At 35.7% G+C, this 19478-nt stretch overlaps 1 protein-coding gene across 3 annotated transcripts in view; it reads right to left on the bottom strand.

Annotated features, from left to right (window-relative positions):
• The window catches only part of Axs (Abnormal X segregation), a 204350-nt gene that overhangs the window by 32189 nt on the left and 152683 nt on the right, over nucleotides 1–19478 (bottom strand). For all 3 annotated transcript variants that reach the window (XM_081757254.1, XM_081757246.1, XM_081757261.1), the window contains 3 exons: nucleotides 19034–19307; nucleotides 15111–15227; nucleotides 640–815 (listed from right to left, as the gene is read on the bottom strand). In XM_081757254.1, coding sequence (XP_081613380.1) covers nucleotides 640–815; nucleotides 15111–15227; nucleotides 19034–19307 — 567 coding nt within the window. The remainder of the gene's footprint in view (nucleotides 1–639; nucleotides 816–15110; nucleotides 15228–19033; nucleotides 19308–19478) is intronic.

Below are 19478 nucleotides of genomic sequence, written 5' to 3'. Positions count from 1 at the left end.
ACAGAGTGTCTACGAATGGATTGAAACATTGAAACCATCCTTCCTTGTTCGTAACACTTGTGCGACCATTTTTGAATTTTTCAATCCATTCGTAGACATTCCGTTGCGGCAAGACACTGTTCTTGTATTGTGCCGAAAGCCTTTCATGGATTGTGGCCCCTGATACACCTTTCGACTACAAAAATCAGATCACTGTTCGTTGTTCCTCTTTGGTGCAAACTTCTAATGGAGTGGCCATAATCTTTCTGCAACAAACGGGAGACAAATGGAGGTATTAGGATCAAACTATTCTAGTATGACCACAACAGCATAACAATAAAATAAACTAGGACAGAGGTTAGTTATGAACAACGTAAGAAAAGTTGTAAGTACACTCCAGATAATTTTTGGTTTACCCTCGTAGTTAGTAGAGAATAATTAAGAAAATTAAGTATTAGTGTTGTCTTTATTCATTTCATCATGCCAAAAATTTGTTATAATACAATTTTTCTTTGCATCTATTCCAAGAAAATCAGCTGCTGCTCCAAATAACTAAGAAAGAATTTATAAACTATTTTTTTCTATTGAATAAACGAAACTTTTCAAGAAGATAATTTACTTCAGTTTTTAAAAAATATATATATTCTATACGTTTCTTACCTCAAGAAATATGGTTACCCAAATTAAATTGAACAAACAAGTGATTGCTATTGTCTCCGTCCCTAGGAAAAATTGTAGAAATCCTAAGATCATAGGTGCGATTAAAGCTGTTGTATAGAATCCCAGAAAGGAAAAATAAAGAGCTACGGATTCTCCGAAGTATACCCTGATTTCCTCTGAAACAAAGAAAATCAAATACAATTACTTAGATACAGAGTATTAAAAAAAAACCTCATTTACTCATTCTTGATTTGAGCTAAAGCCAAACTCATTGGCATTACTTACAGATTACAAAGGCTTATACTAAGTCATATGGTGTACCATTAAACTGCTTGATGGGTTATCATACCGGTTTCCAACGCTATTTAGTCAGTTTTCTAATGGTCACTTTTCATCCCGTGTGCAATTTAATGACAGAGTATTGTGGGTGGTACCATTTTGTTCCTTATAAGGTAGGGAATGAGAAAAGTGATGGTGGACATGTCAGACCCGCGACTGGGAGGGGGTGGAGGGAGTCATCGTTCGCTTAACCCCTTATAACTTCGCTCCTAATAATTCGATTTTAATTTTCTCTTTTAAAAGAGAAAGGTCTAAGTACGTTTTATATATTACAATATAAGCATCGTTTACGTAAAGGTAGTCGTTTTGGTTAATATTTCAAAAAAAGGATTTTTCCTAAGAAAAAAATATTTCATTTAACAAAATAATCATATTTGTATTATTTATTTATGCCAAATAGCTAAATTTATAAAAAGACCATGAAATACGAATAAATTTTTATTTTCAAAATTGTTATATAAAACGTAAGGACAAGAACAGTCTAGAAAATTCTACATTTCACACAAGAGAAGCAATTAATATATATTTTTTTAATTATCATTACACCTATTCCTACAATTTATTATGTTATGTGATCCATATTAATATTAATTCTGTCGATGTTCGTAAGTATTTTAGAAATATGTTTTAATTATCATGGAATACGTACTCAGTCATGTGTTTTCTTATTATATTCATTTACTGAAAAATAAAGGATACTTTTCTGGTGTGAATCTGCACGTTGGTCATCAGGACACTTCCAGAATCCGAAGTGTCTTTCTTACTTCAATCTTCATAACATTAATTATTCTTAATATTTTAATATACACTACACTATGACACCATATTCAGAACGCACCAAGAAAGAACAAGAAATGGTCAAAAGTGGGACAAATGAAACACAAACACTTCCTGATTTCCGTTCCTTCACGTCACAGGGATTTTACGTTGTTCAACCATCGGCAGCAGGTCGAAAGAGAAACGGACTGGTTCACGAAAGAATAGAATAAGAAGTCACATAACAAAGGGGTTCCCTTAATCGCGTTATGACAGTGCTCAGTTCCTTGTTTCACGAGAGATTATTTCCTTCGCATTATCCTAGTAACAGATTCCTTATCTGCGTAGTCGGCTTCGAGGTACCCATATCATGACCATGATTCAAGTTCATCGCTGAGAGCTCTTTAGCCCCACAAGGATTATCACACATTATTGGCTCGTAATGCCCTTTGCCATTAACGGTCCAACACCAGTCAGTTACTGTAGGTAGTTCAAGATTCGCCATATTAGGGCTTGGGAATGTGCTATTTTTTATGACCGGACGATGACTCATCATTTCCCTCCAGCCCCTCCCAGTCGCGGGTCTGACGTGTCCACCATCACTTTTCTCATTCCCTACCTTATAAGGAACAAAATGATGCCACCAACAATACTCTAACATTAAATTGCACACGGGATACCACTAGAAAACCCACTAATTGTTATATGACAACTAATTGGAATTGAAATTCGGACGTTGACATCATGCATATACCCATATGTAGCTCAGAAATTAATTATTATACCTAGTTATAAGGGTAATTGAGTATATGCTCATAATGAACTTGACAACTTAACTCGGATAATTGCAGATACTGCGACAAGTTGGTAATGTCTTAATTTATTGAATAAAACTAGAGACATCATATTTAGTTAAATATCCAAAACTGGTTCTGTGGCCTGTGGCTATCTTTTGGACAATGTTTAATCATACTCAAATCAAAAAATAGAATTTCAACAGAAGAAAGAATAGCAATTATGGTCGTTTATAAGAAATGCATTTATCAAGTCATGAACCAGCACTGTACTCACAAAATTCGTTCTGCGAATATGGTGGAGTGGATCTTGCCTTCGCTTTGGTTACTAGTACACTATCTTGAGTCCTCTATTAATTCATTCCACCCACCTTCTCTTCCTAGTTTTGGTGGCGTCATTATTCTTCTCCTTACCTTAACATTGTAAGAATTTCCTGATTGCTCGAAGTAGGAAGTGTTTATGTTATTAAGTCATCGCATAACATAGGTCTTATTTCTTATTAGAAGGAATATTCTATCTGCAGTTTTTTTAAGTTACTACATGATTTCCTTAATTGTTCTGAAGATATGTGAACGACCTACAGCACCAAATCAGAGCTGAATGTTATTTTCCATTTAAAATGTAAATAATTTACAAAGTATTGAGATTATAGTTAATTAAACATCTTTTCCCTTTCACCAATTAATTTCTGTCATGTCACACTATTATCTCTACTTTTCAAGACCGAACTTTGGTACCTAATCACTAGGGCTTAGGTTTCTATGACCTAGAAAGTTTGAAACTAAATATGCAATTTATGCCCTAAGAAACGGCAAAATATTTCCTAAAAATGACAGAATGATCCACTAAAAATGTATTCTTATAAAAATTTAAATTTAAATTTTTAATACATAAATTCTTATTGGTAATTTCTTAGGAAGTTTGTATTGTCCTGAACAAATGTCTGAGGTGAGAAGCATAAGCCATAACACATTGCTGACCCTATAAGAGGAAAGCTGAATAACCCTCTTCTTTTTGCCAATACTAAGACACATTTTACTGCGCAATACGTGAAATTCGTCTAAATGACTTTTTCATCGCTTTGAGGCCAAATACTGCCTAAAGCTAGAATATAGTTCAAATATGTACTTATCCAACCAACAGAAAATTATTTTAGTGTTCACAAAAGCCATAAAAGATATTAGATAACTAAAATGATGCCAAAATAGACATTATGAAATGTCATCGAAATCTGTGCATTACTAATCATCTTGCTATTTTTAGGTCAATACAGAAAATTTTGTTCTTATCCAGAATCGAATCTGAGACCCCACATACACAAAATATATGCATGCTAAACATTGCTGCCCGTGAGCACTTTGTATAATTTCTGCTAAAATGCAAGGGTGAACTATTTATTTGTTGTTGTTGTTTGTTTTTTTTTCTCCAAGCATTCGTTTCTTTCACTTCTATATTGCTTCTTAATTTATCAATTTCACTGTCAGTCAGAAAATTTTAAATAGCTCTATTCTTTTATCCTTAAGGCTAGCCAAACTGCATTTTTGTTAGAGAGTTGTTGACGCAAGATGAATGGGTCTGTACATTCCCTGCTGACGGTGCCAAAACTTTTTACTTCTAGAAGCAAACTTACAACTCCTCCTGGGCCAATCTTCGTCGTTCCACTATAAAGAAAGGAAGACGCTCTCGTCTAACCGATGGTTAGAATGTCTGCCTTCAATGCGCGTAGTACTTAGTTGGATTAACAGAAAGCGAACGAGAACTTTCGGCTCTAATACAGCCTTGTGAACCAAGTCTGTGGGTTAAGGAAACTAGAAAAACTATGACTATCTGAATTATCATTGAGTTAAATATGTGATAAGCAGCCTTCACACATGTACCACCTTAATTTATTTATAACGTAAGAGGAAGAAAAAGTCTTAATTACATTTGATTCATTTGTGTAACTAAGGAGTGGAGAAAACAGTTAAAATGTAAATTATTAATATTAGAGTAGAGGACGAAATTAAATATGATCGTAACTGTATTAACATGCAGCACTTAACAAGAGTTATTATGGCCGTATATTTGGGCATGAAGAAACATGTTTTTAATGGCTTAGAAGAAAAGTTAGAAGCATCAGTATTAATTATACTAGTATAGTCAGTGGTCGAAGTAAGACGGTATGCGGTGGCATGTCATACCGCCTCTGATTTTTCAGTGATGAAGGCATACCATCACTGATTTTTCAATGATTAAAATATACCGTCACTGGAAAGTAGATGCTAAATACCTTTGATAAATCCATTTTTATACACAGTAATTGACGAATAGCTTTACACGTAAAAGGTTTTATTTCTTATGTAGAAATAATTTCTAAGTTGACAACACCGACATTTTTCTTACCTTTTTCCTATCTTTTGTTTTTTAAATGAGGTGTCTGCAAAGAAGTTTACCAAGTTTATATTTTGAATTGTTTCTTTGTTGTGTATATGTGTATTTTCTAAGCATGGGCGAGTTTACGGGTTGTCTGCCGTGGGAGCGGACCTTCTGGGTGTTTGGAATACCCCACGGTCGAGTGAGGAAGCGGGAGTTCTCCCGCAGGAATATCCTCATTCGGTTTTTGAACATTTTTATGTATAATTCTCTATAATACAATATAAGGGGATATTTTTTCTGGAATTGTACGGGATCGAAGTCTCTCCATGCCCCCATTTCCCACCCGATACTACAGATATGCTCTCCAATGGTTTTCAGTCATTATGTAAACAGAAATGCAATCTTTTAGGCAACATATCCTCACTGCATTTCAACATACACCCTCCATTCCAAAAGAAACCGAACTTTTGAAAACAAATAGTACCACTAGTGCCATCTGTTGTAATATTTTATCGGTAGATGGCGTAGTCTCTCATTGACAACTGGTATAAATGTCATGACATTTGGATGCACGGCAACAAAGTTATTGCGTTTCAACTGTCAGTGTGTTGTGTACATTGGTCGGAAAATGAGTTTCAAACAACGAGCTGCAATTGAGTTTTGTGTTAAACTGGGTAAAACTTTTAGTGAAACGCACCAAATGCTACAAAATGCATATGGTGATGAGTGTCTATCCCGTACGCAAGTTTACGAGTGGTTCAGGCGATTCAAATCGGGTAGAGAGACGCTGGATGATGACGAAAGATCAGGCCGTCCCAGAACCGGATTATCGGAAGAAAACATCGAAAAAGTGCGTGAATTCATCAAACATAACAAAAAATCGTCGGTGAAAGTTATTGAAATGGAATTAGGCATTCCTCAAACAACCGCATACCGCATTTTGACCGAAGTTTTGGGCCTTAAGAAGGTTAATTCGCGGTTTGTACCACACAAACTCACCGAAGACCAAAAAGTTGATCGAATTGCGCATTGCAAAGACATCGTTAAAAGTGCTCGGCAGGATCGAAACTTCTTGAAATCGATTGTAACTGGTGACGAGACGTGGTGTTTTGAATATGAGCCCGAAACTTACTATGTGATGCCAATATCAGGTGTAGTCTGAGAGCGGTTTCGGTTCGGTTGGTCAGGGATGGGGAACTAAGGCGAGTTCTTGCCCCGGGCAAAAACTAGCCTAGTTGCATCGCTGTATGCCATTAATGAATTAATTCATATACAGGATGTTTCAAAACAACACCGACAACGTTTGGGAGATGATTCCTGACACTAAGACAAGACAAAAAGTATAGACCAACTTGGATGCACAAATGCTTCCTTCCAGAGGTATAGGCTGCAGGAAACACGAAAAAATAAACTTTAAAGGTCCATAGCTCCAAAACTATGGGACCTACCGTAGTCGGGTCAAGACTTCACTTAGGAAGTAATATGTGCCCTATCCAAATATTCATATTTCAGCATCCTGTGGTACTTCAGCAACAATTTTTATAGAGGTAGTTGGTGAGTACTTTAAATTATATGCTCATAGCCAAACTCCCTTTATAAAAGTTGTTGCGTGAGTACCTTAGGATTCTGAAATATGGATAAAGCACATATTAGTTCCTAACTTAAGTCTTGACCCGACTACGGTAGGTCTCAGTTTTAGAGCTGTGGACCTTTAAAGTTTTTTTTTTTTTTTTTTTTTTTTGCAGCCTTTAACTTCGAAAGGAAGCATTTGTGCACCCAGGTTGGTCTATACTTTTTGTCTTATCTTGGTGTCAGGAATCACCTCCCAAACGTTGTCGGTGTTGTTTTGAACACCCTGTATATTTACAAGATTGCCTCATGTCTTGAAGATTACGTCAGTGAGGTGGACCAGTTTTCACACGTAAACATTCCTGAAGCCGTTTAGGAACATCGTGCATTGCATGACGTAACATGCCCACAGGGATCTGATTTCCTCGGTGATTCGTGTCTTCGGTTCCTCAACTGATGTGGGTCGATGTTCGTACACTCTTTGTCTAACCGGTAAGTGACCCCACAAAAAGAAATCACAGACAGATCTAGGAATCTTGGGGACCATGGAATATCACCAAATCTAGAAATCAATCAATTTTATAACAACTGTTTCAATGCTGCAATTGGCTGGCGAGTTGAGTGATCTTGCCCCGTCCTGCTGAAACCACGCACTATTACGAATCTATGAAAAGCGATTTAGTTCTTTAGTGAGGAAGTTCTTCACCATAGCAACATGTGTCGTCTTCTGCATGAATGAACTATTGGGTCGTTTTTCTTTGGTGTGGTATACGCTTTAGCACTTTACTGTTCTACAGATAGAATACATTCAACCGAATATCATTCATAATAAGACAGTGCCCCACCACATTGCAACAATGACGTTTGCATATTCTTGAGCAAAATGCTTCCGAAATCCATTAGACTTTTTTTGGGGGGGGGGGGAGAACGTAAAGCAAGAAGAAAAATATAATATTCACAAAAACTATCAACATATAGAATTTGAAACAACACGTAAGAGATGCCGCCACCCTATTACAGTGGATATGTTGCAAGAATACAGGTTGTGAAACTGAGTAAAGACTATATGTTCGTGCAACTAGAGACACCCATACAAGATTTATTTAGAGGTTAAGTTGTAAAACAGAGCCTTATATGTTATGCCATTTCCATGTATAATGTGTGGATACTTACTCTCCTTCACACAGCATGCTTTTAAAATATAGGAAGTCTCATGGTGGACATCCTGTATTTTAGTTTACAATAGGAGAAAGAACAATTTGTCCTAGTGTGCATAATGAAATATTCAAGAAAGCCTTTAATAAAACAATAAGGCTACATCAAAATTGGCAATATTCGGCATTGCAATCTTCCGATTAGCTATTTCCGTTTGTGCAAAGTTAATATAAAGCCAAGATCATGAAATCACGAAAAAGTTTTATGAGAATACTAACTTAAGTTTGTATTGTGACTTATTACAGGATCTACTACTAGATTCACTGTAAACTACCCCAAGAATTATATAGACGTATTTCCTACATTCTGAGTTGAAATTTTCGATTTCTACGGACTGCGCAAGTAACAACCAATCAAATTCCAGAAAGGATAAGATAAATCAGCGCTGTTTTTCTCAAAGTAACTAGCAGAAGAGGGAGAAAGTCTGCTGTTTATTAGGCTTAGCAGCTATAAGAGGAAAAAAGTAAACGAAAAGCCAGAAGAACGTAATAAGTATAATGGGCTAAGTTATAAAACTGCTAATCTAAAATAGAACTCTCTTCTCTCATCTTAATTGAAAAGCAAGCATTAATTTTTAACCTCATATATGAAGCAAAGTTTTCTTCATGTGTGTGTGTTACGTGGATTCTTGTATAGCTGACAACACTGAAGAACGTTCATCTGTATCGAGAATCTCCCACTAGTCCCGCTCATGGTTTCATTATTCTTTCTATCTTCAAAGTTTAGTGTCCGTATATTCATTGCCTGTATTCTTAAGGCCTGTTTCGTTTGAGTTTTAAATCCATCCAACTCTGATTCCAAAAACCATACTGTTAACTGATAAGCCTTTAATCTTATTATCTCTGATCTATTGAATTGTTATTAACGCCTTAAATGAACTTTAAGCTTCTGAAGGACGGAACCTGATGTTTAAGTCGGGATTCGAACCACTGCGTTTAAGTATAGCCCCGTCGTATACTCTAAGAACACATCATACAAATTGTTTTATGCAGGTTATATTGAATGAAATATGAACATTTTAAAATCACACTGATTTAGCACAATCGAATGAAATTCTTTCATGTTACGAAAACAGGACTCCTTCGTGGCTAAGTAGTTAGCGTACGCGTCTTTGGCGTGGGAGAACAGGGATCGATTCCCGGCGGGAGCTCATGTGGTTCGGATTCCCCGTTAAGCTGTAGGTCCACGTCTCATAAGCTCGCTGCTAAAATGGACGCTAAACTGAAAAATAAAATCAAAATAACACTAAAACATAAAAATCTGTATTATCCTGGAATGTTATACAGCCATGCTTAAGAAGTGTGTAACGTTGGTTGTAGAAAGACAAGGGGTACAACGGTAATTCCTTACCATAAATGGCAAACGCTAATAGATGTGACTACGTGGGCTATCACTTGCCTGACTATAGTGCGTCCAGTAAAAGAACGTCTCTGACAGCTCGCAGTGACATTGCCACTACTCGCGTCTCAAGGTTTTTTTTTTTTTTTTTTTTTCGGTGCAACTGTAGTGGCAATTTAATTAATGGTATAAGACAGAGTGATCGTGGTTGGTAATACTGGTATCAAAGTAGGGACTGCAATGTCCCACTGCATGTGGTAAGAAACGTCAGAGACCATTTCTTGTTGGCCGTGCTATAACGCCAACAAATGTTGCTATCTACGTGATTGTTGTGCATAAATTAATCCTTGAATAATTACATAAAATTGTGTGGTGTGAAGCATGGGTGCTTAATGGGCAACGTCAAAAATACATTAATAAATTAAATAAATTTGTTAAATGTAAACAATTAGATATTTTAATTAAGTAGATTTTAACTTACACCATACAGCAGACCGAAGGCTTCAGCGCAACAACTAGTATTCTTAAATAAGACTCATATATGAACTTTGTAGGCTTACCTTGAACCAACACTTTTACATATACAAACCCGTATAAAGAACAGTAAATATTTAGCCAATGTTAATAAAATGCAGAGAATATTGCATAACGTTAAGTTTCTTGCTGCCATGGTACTAAAATAGGAATGCTGCCAACTATTTTCCCCAAGACCTGACAAAAATCTCGGGAATTCCTCAAACTCTTGTGGTTTACTAACCCATTAACTGAGTTTTAGATCTAGTGTTTGCACATACACATGTACTACACATTCGCACAATGTGTGTGCGTACGAGAGAGAAAGAAAGGGGAAAGAAAAGAGTACTGGCAAAGTACCAGAAGTCGTCTTCATTTGACAATAGGAAGTGCTTTGTGTTGACTGAAAACAGCGTTTCAAACTCCTTCACTGTTAATTAGAACACAGAAAATTGAAGAGAACCTACATTTTTTTCTTACGTAAATAATAAATACAATATAAAATTATTGTGAAGGGAATATTAGGGGAAATTATTGTTCTAACGTCACGACAGTAACAAAACTTCAATTTCAAGACAATCTCCTGCAAGGATTGTTCAAAGAGTCTCTTGGAAAAGTATTCAACCCTAAATTTTGTTTCAAGATCTCCATATGAATTATATGAAATGATGTTACTTCCGCGTTTCGTAAACACACGAACCAGGGGCGGATCCAGGACGGACTTCTGGGGGGGGGGGTAAGTTGTAATACTGCTACTTAGAGCTACTTTTAAAAGCTCTAAACTCTGGAATGGGTTTTATTTATATATAAAATAAGAAAGTTTCCTCTTCTGAGGGGGGAGGGGGCGATCGCTTTCGACACGAACTCCAGGTAAACTCATGTGATTAATTTTATTATAGTGCGTGGATATGTATTTAGCTATTACTAACTCATACATTATGTATGAGATTATAATCATACTAGCTGAAATGCCTGTTCTTCGCACGAAGAGAATAAGTTTACGGAAGATATCTGAAAGATATATTTGAACACATTCCACTCATAGGATGCGAATTTGAATCGAAATTATATAAACCCAGGTCGACTTAAGTGCTAATTACGTTAAAAAAAATGATTTTAAACTGTTTAACAGTTTCCGTACTCCGTAATTTTATGAATACAAAATGGAAAATTACAAAATTAAAATATTAGAGAAACTGCTCCCTCCCTCATTAGGAGCAAGATTTTTGAAAACACTGGGACACGTATGAAAATATTTTTCACCATCATCATCCAGCATAGGTATTCTGTCATTATTGGCGGGTCACTTGCTGCAAGTTACAGTGAGAAGCTCCACGGTCTTCTGCTAACCTCTTCACCTTCACGTAGGATTTTTCTGTTTTGATATCCATTAATTGTAGTCCCCTTCACCCTCTCCCACTCTTTCCTGCCGCCATACCTTGTAAAGCGTCCCTCATGATACACTTCCTTCTTAGCCAATGTCCCAACCAGTTTCTCTTCCCCTTCTTAATATCTAGAATTGCTCTTCCCCTCTCACTATTTCTAACCCTCTCATTCGTTTTCCGCTTGACCCAACTAATTCCTTCCATTCTTCTCCACCCCCACACTTTTAAATCTTCCAGTCGTTTATCATTTTTGCGTAATATGCATGTTTCTCACCCATACAAGCACAATACTCCAATATTTTTAATAAGGAGTTTATATTTTGGGTTTCATCTGCCTAAATTTACGAGCTCGCAAGATTTTCTATTTTTGGCATAAATTTTAAATCTGTGTTGCCATGTTAGAATAAGCATTTTACTGAAAGTGGAATAATAATAATAATATTAATAATAATATTAATAATAATAATATTAATAATAATAATATTAATAATAATAATATTAATAATAATAATATTAATAATAATAATATTAATAATAATATTAATAATAATATTAATAATAATAATAATATTAATAATAATAATAATATTAATAATAATAATAATATTAATAATAATATTAATAATAATAATAATATTAATAATAATAATATTAATAATAATAATAATAATAATAATAATAATAATAATAATAATATTAATAATAATATTAATAATATTAATAATAATATTAATAATAATATTAATAATAATATTAATAATAATATTAATAATAATATTAATAATTATATTAATAATAATATTAATAATAATATTAATAATAATATTAATAATAATAATAATAATAATAATAATAATAATAATAATAATAATAATAATAATAATAATAATAATAATAAAGTAGTCTGAGATAGATGCTATCTATGTTTAAAAATTTATTTCAAATGGTTCAGCAGTTTTCTCGTGAGACAGACAACGTCCATTTGATTTGGAAGGGAAAAACTGTAGAATAACTCTCCTCCCCTTAGAAGCGGAATTTTCGATGGATACATGCTTTTAATTTACTGCATCTGACCTGTTAGTGGTGACACAATCTTACTACGATTTCGTTCGCAAAATAAATCATGAATGATTATCAGTTTTGTTGAATGTACGAAAATAATATAATATTTCCAGCTGTTTTGTGACGTAAGCGGAAGATGGAAAGGAAAACGCGAAAACTCAAGATGGGTATCTCCATTCAGATATTCAGTGAAGATTACGTAAGTATCGAGTCATCCATGAAGAAAATTCTAATTTTGACTCGTTAGCTCAACCTTAAGCGGTGTATTCATGCTTCACAAGGACTTACTTGGATTGAGAGCCAAGAAACGGTGCCAAAAACAGCTCGTTTTACGAGAAATTAATATTATGAATTAGAAGTAATAACATACAACGCGGATCTTTTACAGGACGAGACTATCATGAATTACTTTGCACGTGAAAAAAGGTTCGAAATGACTAAAAAAAAGTAAAGTCACATCAACGAAGAATCTGATGTTCATTTTCCAAAAATATTACGAAATACATTTAATCACTATTAGATACGAAATCAACGTTTATACTCAACTCCCAGTTTATATTTCGTAATTATGATATTGTGATCTCAAACCTACCACGAAATATTTTTCAATGTATCAAATTTATAATTAAGTCCAGTACCGGCTCCTGAAGGAAGTCACATCGGTGAAAATTTAACTTTTATAGCTACAAGCTAAAGGAAGAAATCTTATCCACTTGCTAATTCTTGTATACAAGGTTCTAAAACAGTATCAAGTTTTCTTAGCTCGTAGCATTTTTTTTTTTCACCGATGTGACTTCCCAGGAGCCACCACTCAAATAATAGAATAGTGAATACAGGATTTATAAAATTTTGAGCACATTCTGATTGATATGTACTAATAATATATTTTATTTCATTTTACGAGGAGCGTACTATAATGGTTTACACTTTTCTCGTTCCAGGTCGAGTGGACTACTGAAGTTGGAAAGTAACAGGCACCTAGGACCTTCGTATACCAATTGGGGGAATCGAGTTTATTTTGAGTTTAACGTCCCTTTGAGCAGCGAGGCTATATGAGACGGGACCTACTGATTAACGTGGAATACGAACCACATGAGCTTCCGCCGGGAATCGAACCCGGATTTCCCACGCCAAAGTCGCGTAGGCTAACCGCTTAGCCACGAAGGAGCTCTACCAATTGGGAGAGTCACTGGCAACAGGGATAACAGCAGCGCTCTGTCCAGCCTATTTCTTCAATCCCTGTGAGTGCTTCTATGGTCAACATGGGAAGTGGTTACGCAGGGCAGCGCTGGAAGTCATAGTTCCTGTAGAAAGAGGGCGTGGCCGCTATTGAAGTCCATAGGCGATTTGTGGCAGTGAGTGTGTAGAAAACGCACTGTCGCGGAAAACAGTGTACAACTGGGTAGAAGGTTGGAAATTTGGTAGCACCTACGAAAAAAAAAGGAGCAGTCCTGGAAGGAAAGTGAGAGTGGTAACACCAGCCATCATCGCCGTGGTAGAGAGGACTATTCAAGAGAAGAAATACATTACATTCTCTGAAATGGAGGTTGCCAAAGGACTAATAAACACCCTCTACAACCGCATACAGTTGGGGAATGCCAGTGGAAGATGGACTCCAAAACTTGTCTGCAGAGCAAAAATTATGTCGTGTGGACGTATGTAGGAAACTTTTGCAACGCGATGACCATAATCCCGAAGATCTAGGCTTATGATTTATGATGAGACTGTTTTATTACGATGTGCCGACGAGAAAGCACCAAATAATGCAGTGGAAACATTATGACAGTCCACCGCCAAAGAAATGTCCAACAATACTTTGAACTAGGAACGATTTATCCTGATCGACTGACTTGAAGGTGAAGCCACGATTAACAGTGCAGCGTATGTAGAGACCATTAGACGCTTACATCGTACCATTCAAAGGAAACGGCCAGGAAATTCGGCGAAAGGAGTCCTTCTGCAACATGATAATGCACGTTCTCACAGCAACCGGGAAACCACTGCTGCCATTGATCATCTAGGGTTTACAGTGTTGCCACACCCTCCATACCTTCTGGACTTGGCTTCCAGCTATTATCAGCTGATTGGGGCAATGAAAAAAAAAATCTCTACGTGCTCATCGGTTTACAGATGCTCATGAATTTGAAGACTATGCGCAAAAATGGGTGCGTATGACTCCAAACAATTGGTTCCAGGAGGGTTTTCTGAAGCTGAAAATGCTAAAAAAATAAAAATAATAATAAAAAAAAAATGCTGTATAACCTGTACGTCTGAAAAAGTGTAAATCATTATAGTACACCCCTCGTATATTATATTACATTATACTAGAATATTTTAATAAACATAGCACTAGCAAGTGGTATTCAAAAGTTTACAAACAAGTAGGATTGATTATTCCCCCACACCGGATTTACGATTTTTGAAATAGGCGACTGAGGGTCGGCAAAGCCAAAGCGAAGAGATGTACAGTGTGTTGCAAAAAATCAGAACGAACCATTTAATTGAAAACATAGGCATTAGGTCTGGTCTAGGGCAGAAATGAGCAAAACGGGTAGAGGCAGGAACGTTTGCGCACTTAACACTGTCTGCCACCTTGGAATAACTTCAAAATTTTTAAACGCTACGGTTACATGACACGTTTCAAGGCTAAAATATGCAGAGAAAACCACTGACGAAATTAATTGCAAACATTTGCTATAGGTATCCTTTACGTATCTATAATATAATAAATTGTTTTCTCTGCATATTCTAGCGCTAAAACATACGATTCTTCTTCCTGTTCGAAAAATTCAAAAAAAGATTTCAAAAACAGGTCATCAAGATAGCGAACAGTGTTAAGCATATATTGTGTTGAGAATATTTCAACAATAATTTTCATGATTATGCAAAAACTTTAATCGAGAAGTGCCCGCAATTGTGAAGAACTTATTGATCCCTAACATACTCGCTTTAAACTTTCCAACTCATCCGTAAGCTGAAATTCAGTGATAGCCCTCTGACCACTAAACAGAACCCCATTGTTGATGGTAAGTGTACACTTTTATAAAGGAAAATATTGTTTATTTTTTCTCTCCAAAGATGGTGAACAATCCTTCGTATTTATCATTCAAATACAAAAGTAACCACTTAAAAAGAGCTTCTTACCGAAAGGCTGAGCATCCAAGAAGGCCATATACCATTTCTTTCCTAACCGATCGAGTGTTTCCGTGTCATGGAGTGGATACAACTTTTCAATAATATCATTTCTTAAGCAGACTTCGACTGGAAGAAAGAAAGGAAAAGATTAATTACATGAAAAGATCTATACTTGAAGATATTTTCAAAGTAGAAGACAAACTAGTTCTGTACATAGTTTCGTAAAGACAATTCCCGATACGACATGCTGACTATTTATGCAGTAGTCTTTTTACAACTCAAAAAGACAAAAAATATTTTTAAAAGTGATAAATATGCACTGAGCAAAGACTACAGTACATACTGTCAGGATCATATTTACCTATGAGCCATGGCGGCAAATTTTCTCAGACCAGTTTCTTTTTTCCTAATACTCCTAGATCCACAATTACTTCCACTTAAATTTTCAGAATTTTATGAACTGAAAGTTATATATATTTCATTTATTGTATATATTTTTCCACTTAAATATTAATTATTAACTTTACTGTCTCAGATTTTCTGCATCGTTATTTATATTGAGGGGTGGCATTTCTTTTAATGGCCGGGGCGGCAAAAATGTTAAATACGGCCCTGTACGCAGTTTAAAAACTCCCCACCAATTCAGCCCACAAACAGCCATGGACTAGATTGTGCAAATTGACTATGTAATGAGTGATTATGCAACGGTTTCAGTTTTTTAACTGTAGTATCGGTATCTCAAATAGTTGCCGATGGTAGGTCAATATCGAAACAGAATTTGGGATTGCGTGTACGAAAAACACGCTCGGTAACAATTTGGATATCAAATGTACACTTGATATGTACAGTATACGAAGTGAAATCCTAGTTTTCGCTAGCGTTGTATTGAAGTGGTCATTAATGTACTGAAATGACCTTTACAGGAAGGGGAAAAAAATTACAACAAAAATCGAGAACAAAGTCGGCGTTGTATGCCCTCGTTTCATGGCTCAATGGCGGAACGGTTTGAAATGAACCTGAATATAGTTAGCACACGAGTTAAAATGTTTTCATCATTTTAATTGATAATCAACTTTAAACATAAGTTGGGATAGTTGATCAAACTCTATTCATTCCATTGCAATGAAGCCAGTTTCTCATTGTTGCGGCTGGTCACTGCCAGGGACGTATGCAGGAATTTATTTCGGGAGGGGTCCAATAGTAGGTATACAGTGCCGTACTGATCAGCTCACTGTATTTCATATCATTTCTTATTGTTATCTATCAGTTTCATTATTATTTGTTCTTGAATCCTTTTTGCTTCTACCTTAAGCTCGGTAAGCCGAAGCAAATAAACCTATAAGCCAGAATGTTATACTTGATCAATGCAGGGGTGTATACCTACTTTTGGGCCACCCTGTATATACATACATCAATTTTTAAAAAAATGGTAAAAGGAAAATGGGCAGTTGTTCAGTACAAAAAACGTCAGAAAGACATCAGTTAATCTGAGAAAGGAAATAACGTAGTACGAAAAACAAGGAACTAAAGTTCCTTGCTTTTAGTTTCTCATGTCAGGCTCATAGCGAGTCACTTTCTTTTTTCTTTTTTTCTTTTTTTAAACTAAAAGTTACTTTTTTTCCAAGTTGGTCACTAAAAGCTACTTTTTTCAAATTTGTCACTAAAAGTTACTTTTTTGGAAGTTAAAGTAACTTTTTCGTGTGATTTATGTTTTACATTCGCAGTTTTCTAAGAAAAACATAAAAATAAATGGATACAGGCAAAAACTTGTTACTCATTACTCTTCTGAAAACTTCAGTCCTTGCTGTTATATGTGAAACAGTCAGCTTTATTCTCACTTCAGCTTTTATTCTTTCTAAAGCACAGTGGATGGTTGGTGGATGCTTAAGCTCTCATGGTGGGGTTCAGAACTCTTCTGTGTCTATTCTTTCTTCTATCCTAATAGTCTTTTAAGTTTTCTCTCATAATAGTTAACGCTCCGCTCAACGTTGTGTGTTTCTGTGGTTCATCATGTTTGTCATGTGTTATGCTTCTTGTATGTTCTTCTTAAGAGTAGGTGATGAATTTGAATATTTCATGGGTTTGAGAACTCTCAATACTGAGTTAAATATAATGTTTAGGGTGAGGAAATGCGGAAATAGGCCAGAACTTGTTCCACTTAGTCAGAAGCTTCTTACATCTGCTAGGTCTACTTATCGTAACTATAAAGCATATTTAGAAAACCTAAGAAAGGAGGATGCTCAAAAAGAAGTAAAGAAGAGATGAAACAAAACAGAGACGTGATGGAGAAATTGACAAAGGAAAAAAGGGGTGTGATGAGATTTTGGTCACTTTTTCGTTTTTGGTCATTTTTCAACTATTTAGAGGCCAGACCACTATGAGCCCTGTCACGTGCATAAAGATAGAATAAAGGAATTAAACAAATACTTCTTTACAAAGAAAATTGAAGGGAAAAAAGACATTTCCACATTTGGATAGGACAATATCCTGGATGGAAGGAGTGAAAAAGACGAACTTACGATAGAACAAAACTACTTTAGAATCGCACAAGATTCATTAAGAGATTTCTGCTGAGTTTAGCTGAGTAGGGATAAGAAAATGAACATTGAAAAAATAATAATAATAAAAAATGGAGAAATTCAACACGTTTTAGAGACGAACGATGCGCGTATCATTAACAGGAAGCAGAAATAACAGACATACTAAAAGAAGCAAACTAATACCGAAAAATTTCGGACACGACAAACGAAAGAAAAGCGTGATAGGCAATGTAATTGCCTACTGAAAGAAAAAAAATTAAAGGAAAACCCAGACATGAAGGTCAAAAGAAGAGAATGCGAGAATGAAATATACAAGGGGTTATCATACAAGCCAATCACTTTGAACTTGCCGACGTATGACGTAGGAGCATACTTTTACGATTGTAGAAACGACGCAAAGGATGGGAGGAGAGGGGACGAGATAGACGAATGTTCGAAGTCCAGTAATCATGGATCTGCGAGTATCGTACTTGCAAATCATTGTTTACACCATTGATGTACTTGTTAGCCTGCCTCAATTTTCTTTTATCAATGTCAGGTCTGTTCCTTGCTCTCTACTTGTTTTACTGAGGATGAGAGCATCAAACTTTATCCTTATAGAACATCCAGTAACAAATTACTAACATAAGCAGATAAAACAATTATAGCCTGTAACAAACATCTTGGCATTTCAGCTAAACGAATAAAACGCAAGCTGTGACGCGACGTTGCCAAGTGGTAAAGGGGTGAGGCTATGACTTGGCTAAGCAGACGAACTACAGAGCGATCAGGTGGAAGGGAATGAGCTGAAGCGAATGTGAACAAAATAAACGTGACAATATCGCAGGCATCTAATTGGCTAGCAGCATTTAAAGGGAACTTGGAGCGCCGCCTTCAAATGGCAAGATGTTTGTCATGCCGCTTATGTTAGAGCAGAAAGAAAGCGTTCTCTCTTTTCATTCTGCTTACCAAACTTTAATAGAGAAAAGAAGACCCTAAAAGGCCATAACATTAAGAATCCAAGTATACCGGGAAATATGATTCTTAGTATTCTTCAGAAAAGTACTTTGTTCAACCACTTTGAAGATATTACTATTTCTATAATTTAATTATTAACATAGCGTTCTAGATTGTTTTCGGCTAATATTTAATAGCGATTGATGCCATTAAATTTAAAATATAGCTTTGCTTAAAATGTACCCCTCTCCCCCCAAAAAAAACTACAGCATATTGATTTCCCCTCGTTCAAATAGACCCACCACATTGAAGGTTATTGTTTCTATAGTTTAATTAGGATAATTGCGTTCTAGATGTTTTTGTCATTTTTTTTTTGCATTTAAAACCGACTTAATGCCATTAAATTTAAAACAATTTTGTTTAAAAGGTACAAAGATAAGAAAAAAACTAACATACTTATTGATTGTCCCTCGTACAATTCAACTGTTGGAAACCCTAATATGTACTTTTCTGCTGGCTGAGCTCTGATATTTAAGAGTTCGTGATGAACAAGGTACTGCTTTTCCGATGTAGTAAGAAGATCATCAACGCCGGCTTTACACACGAAGCTCTCCATATCACTAACAGTGAACTCTCGTAACAACCCATAGCAATCTCGCTTCTTCAGCTCCAACTCTTCTGCCAACTCCAAAAATTTTATCTTCGACGCTGTGACATGGAGGTAAATGCCCTGAAAATAATGGAATATGGGAAAAGAATGAGACAATTCACAACTAACAAAAACAATTAATAATAATACCTAAGGGGAATAGTTTACCTTTTAGCATCCTCACTTGTTAAGAGTGTAACATTGGCGTACAAGTGTTTTCCGACAGTTAGCATACATGAGCGGTGAGATACT

This window comes from Thermobia domestica, chromosome 1 (genome assembly GCF_964235325.1).
Source record: "Thermobia domestica chromosome 1, izTheDome1.hap1.1, whole genome shotgun sequence".
In the NCBI taxonomy this organism is placed as follows: domain Eukaryota; kingdom Metazoa; phylum Arthropoda; class Insecta; order Zygentoma; family Lepismatidae; genus Thermobia; species Thermobia domestica.
The sequence above is the reverse complement of the archived record's forward strand: the minus strand, read 5'-3'. Positions and strand labels throughout refer to the sequence as shown.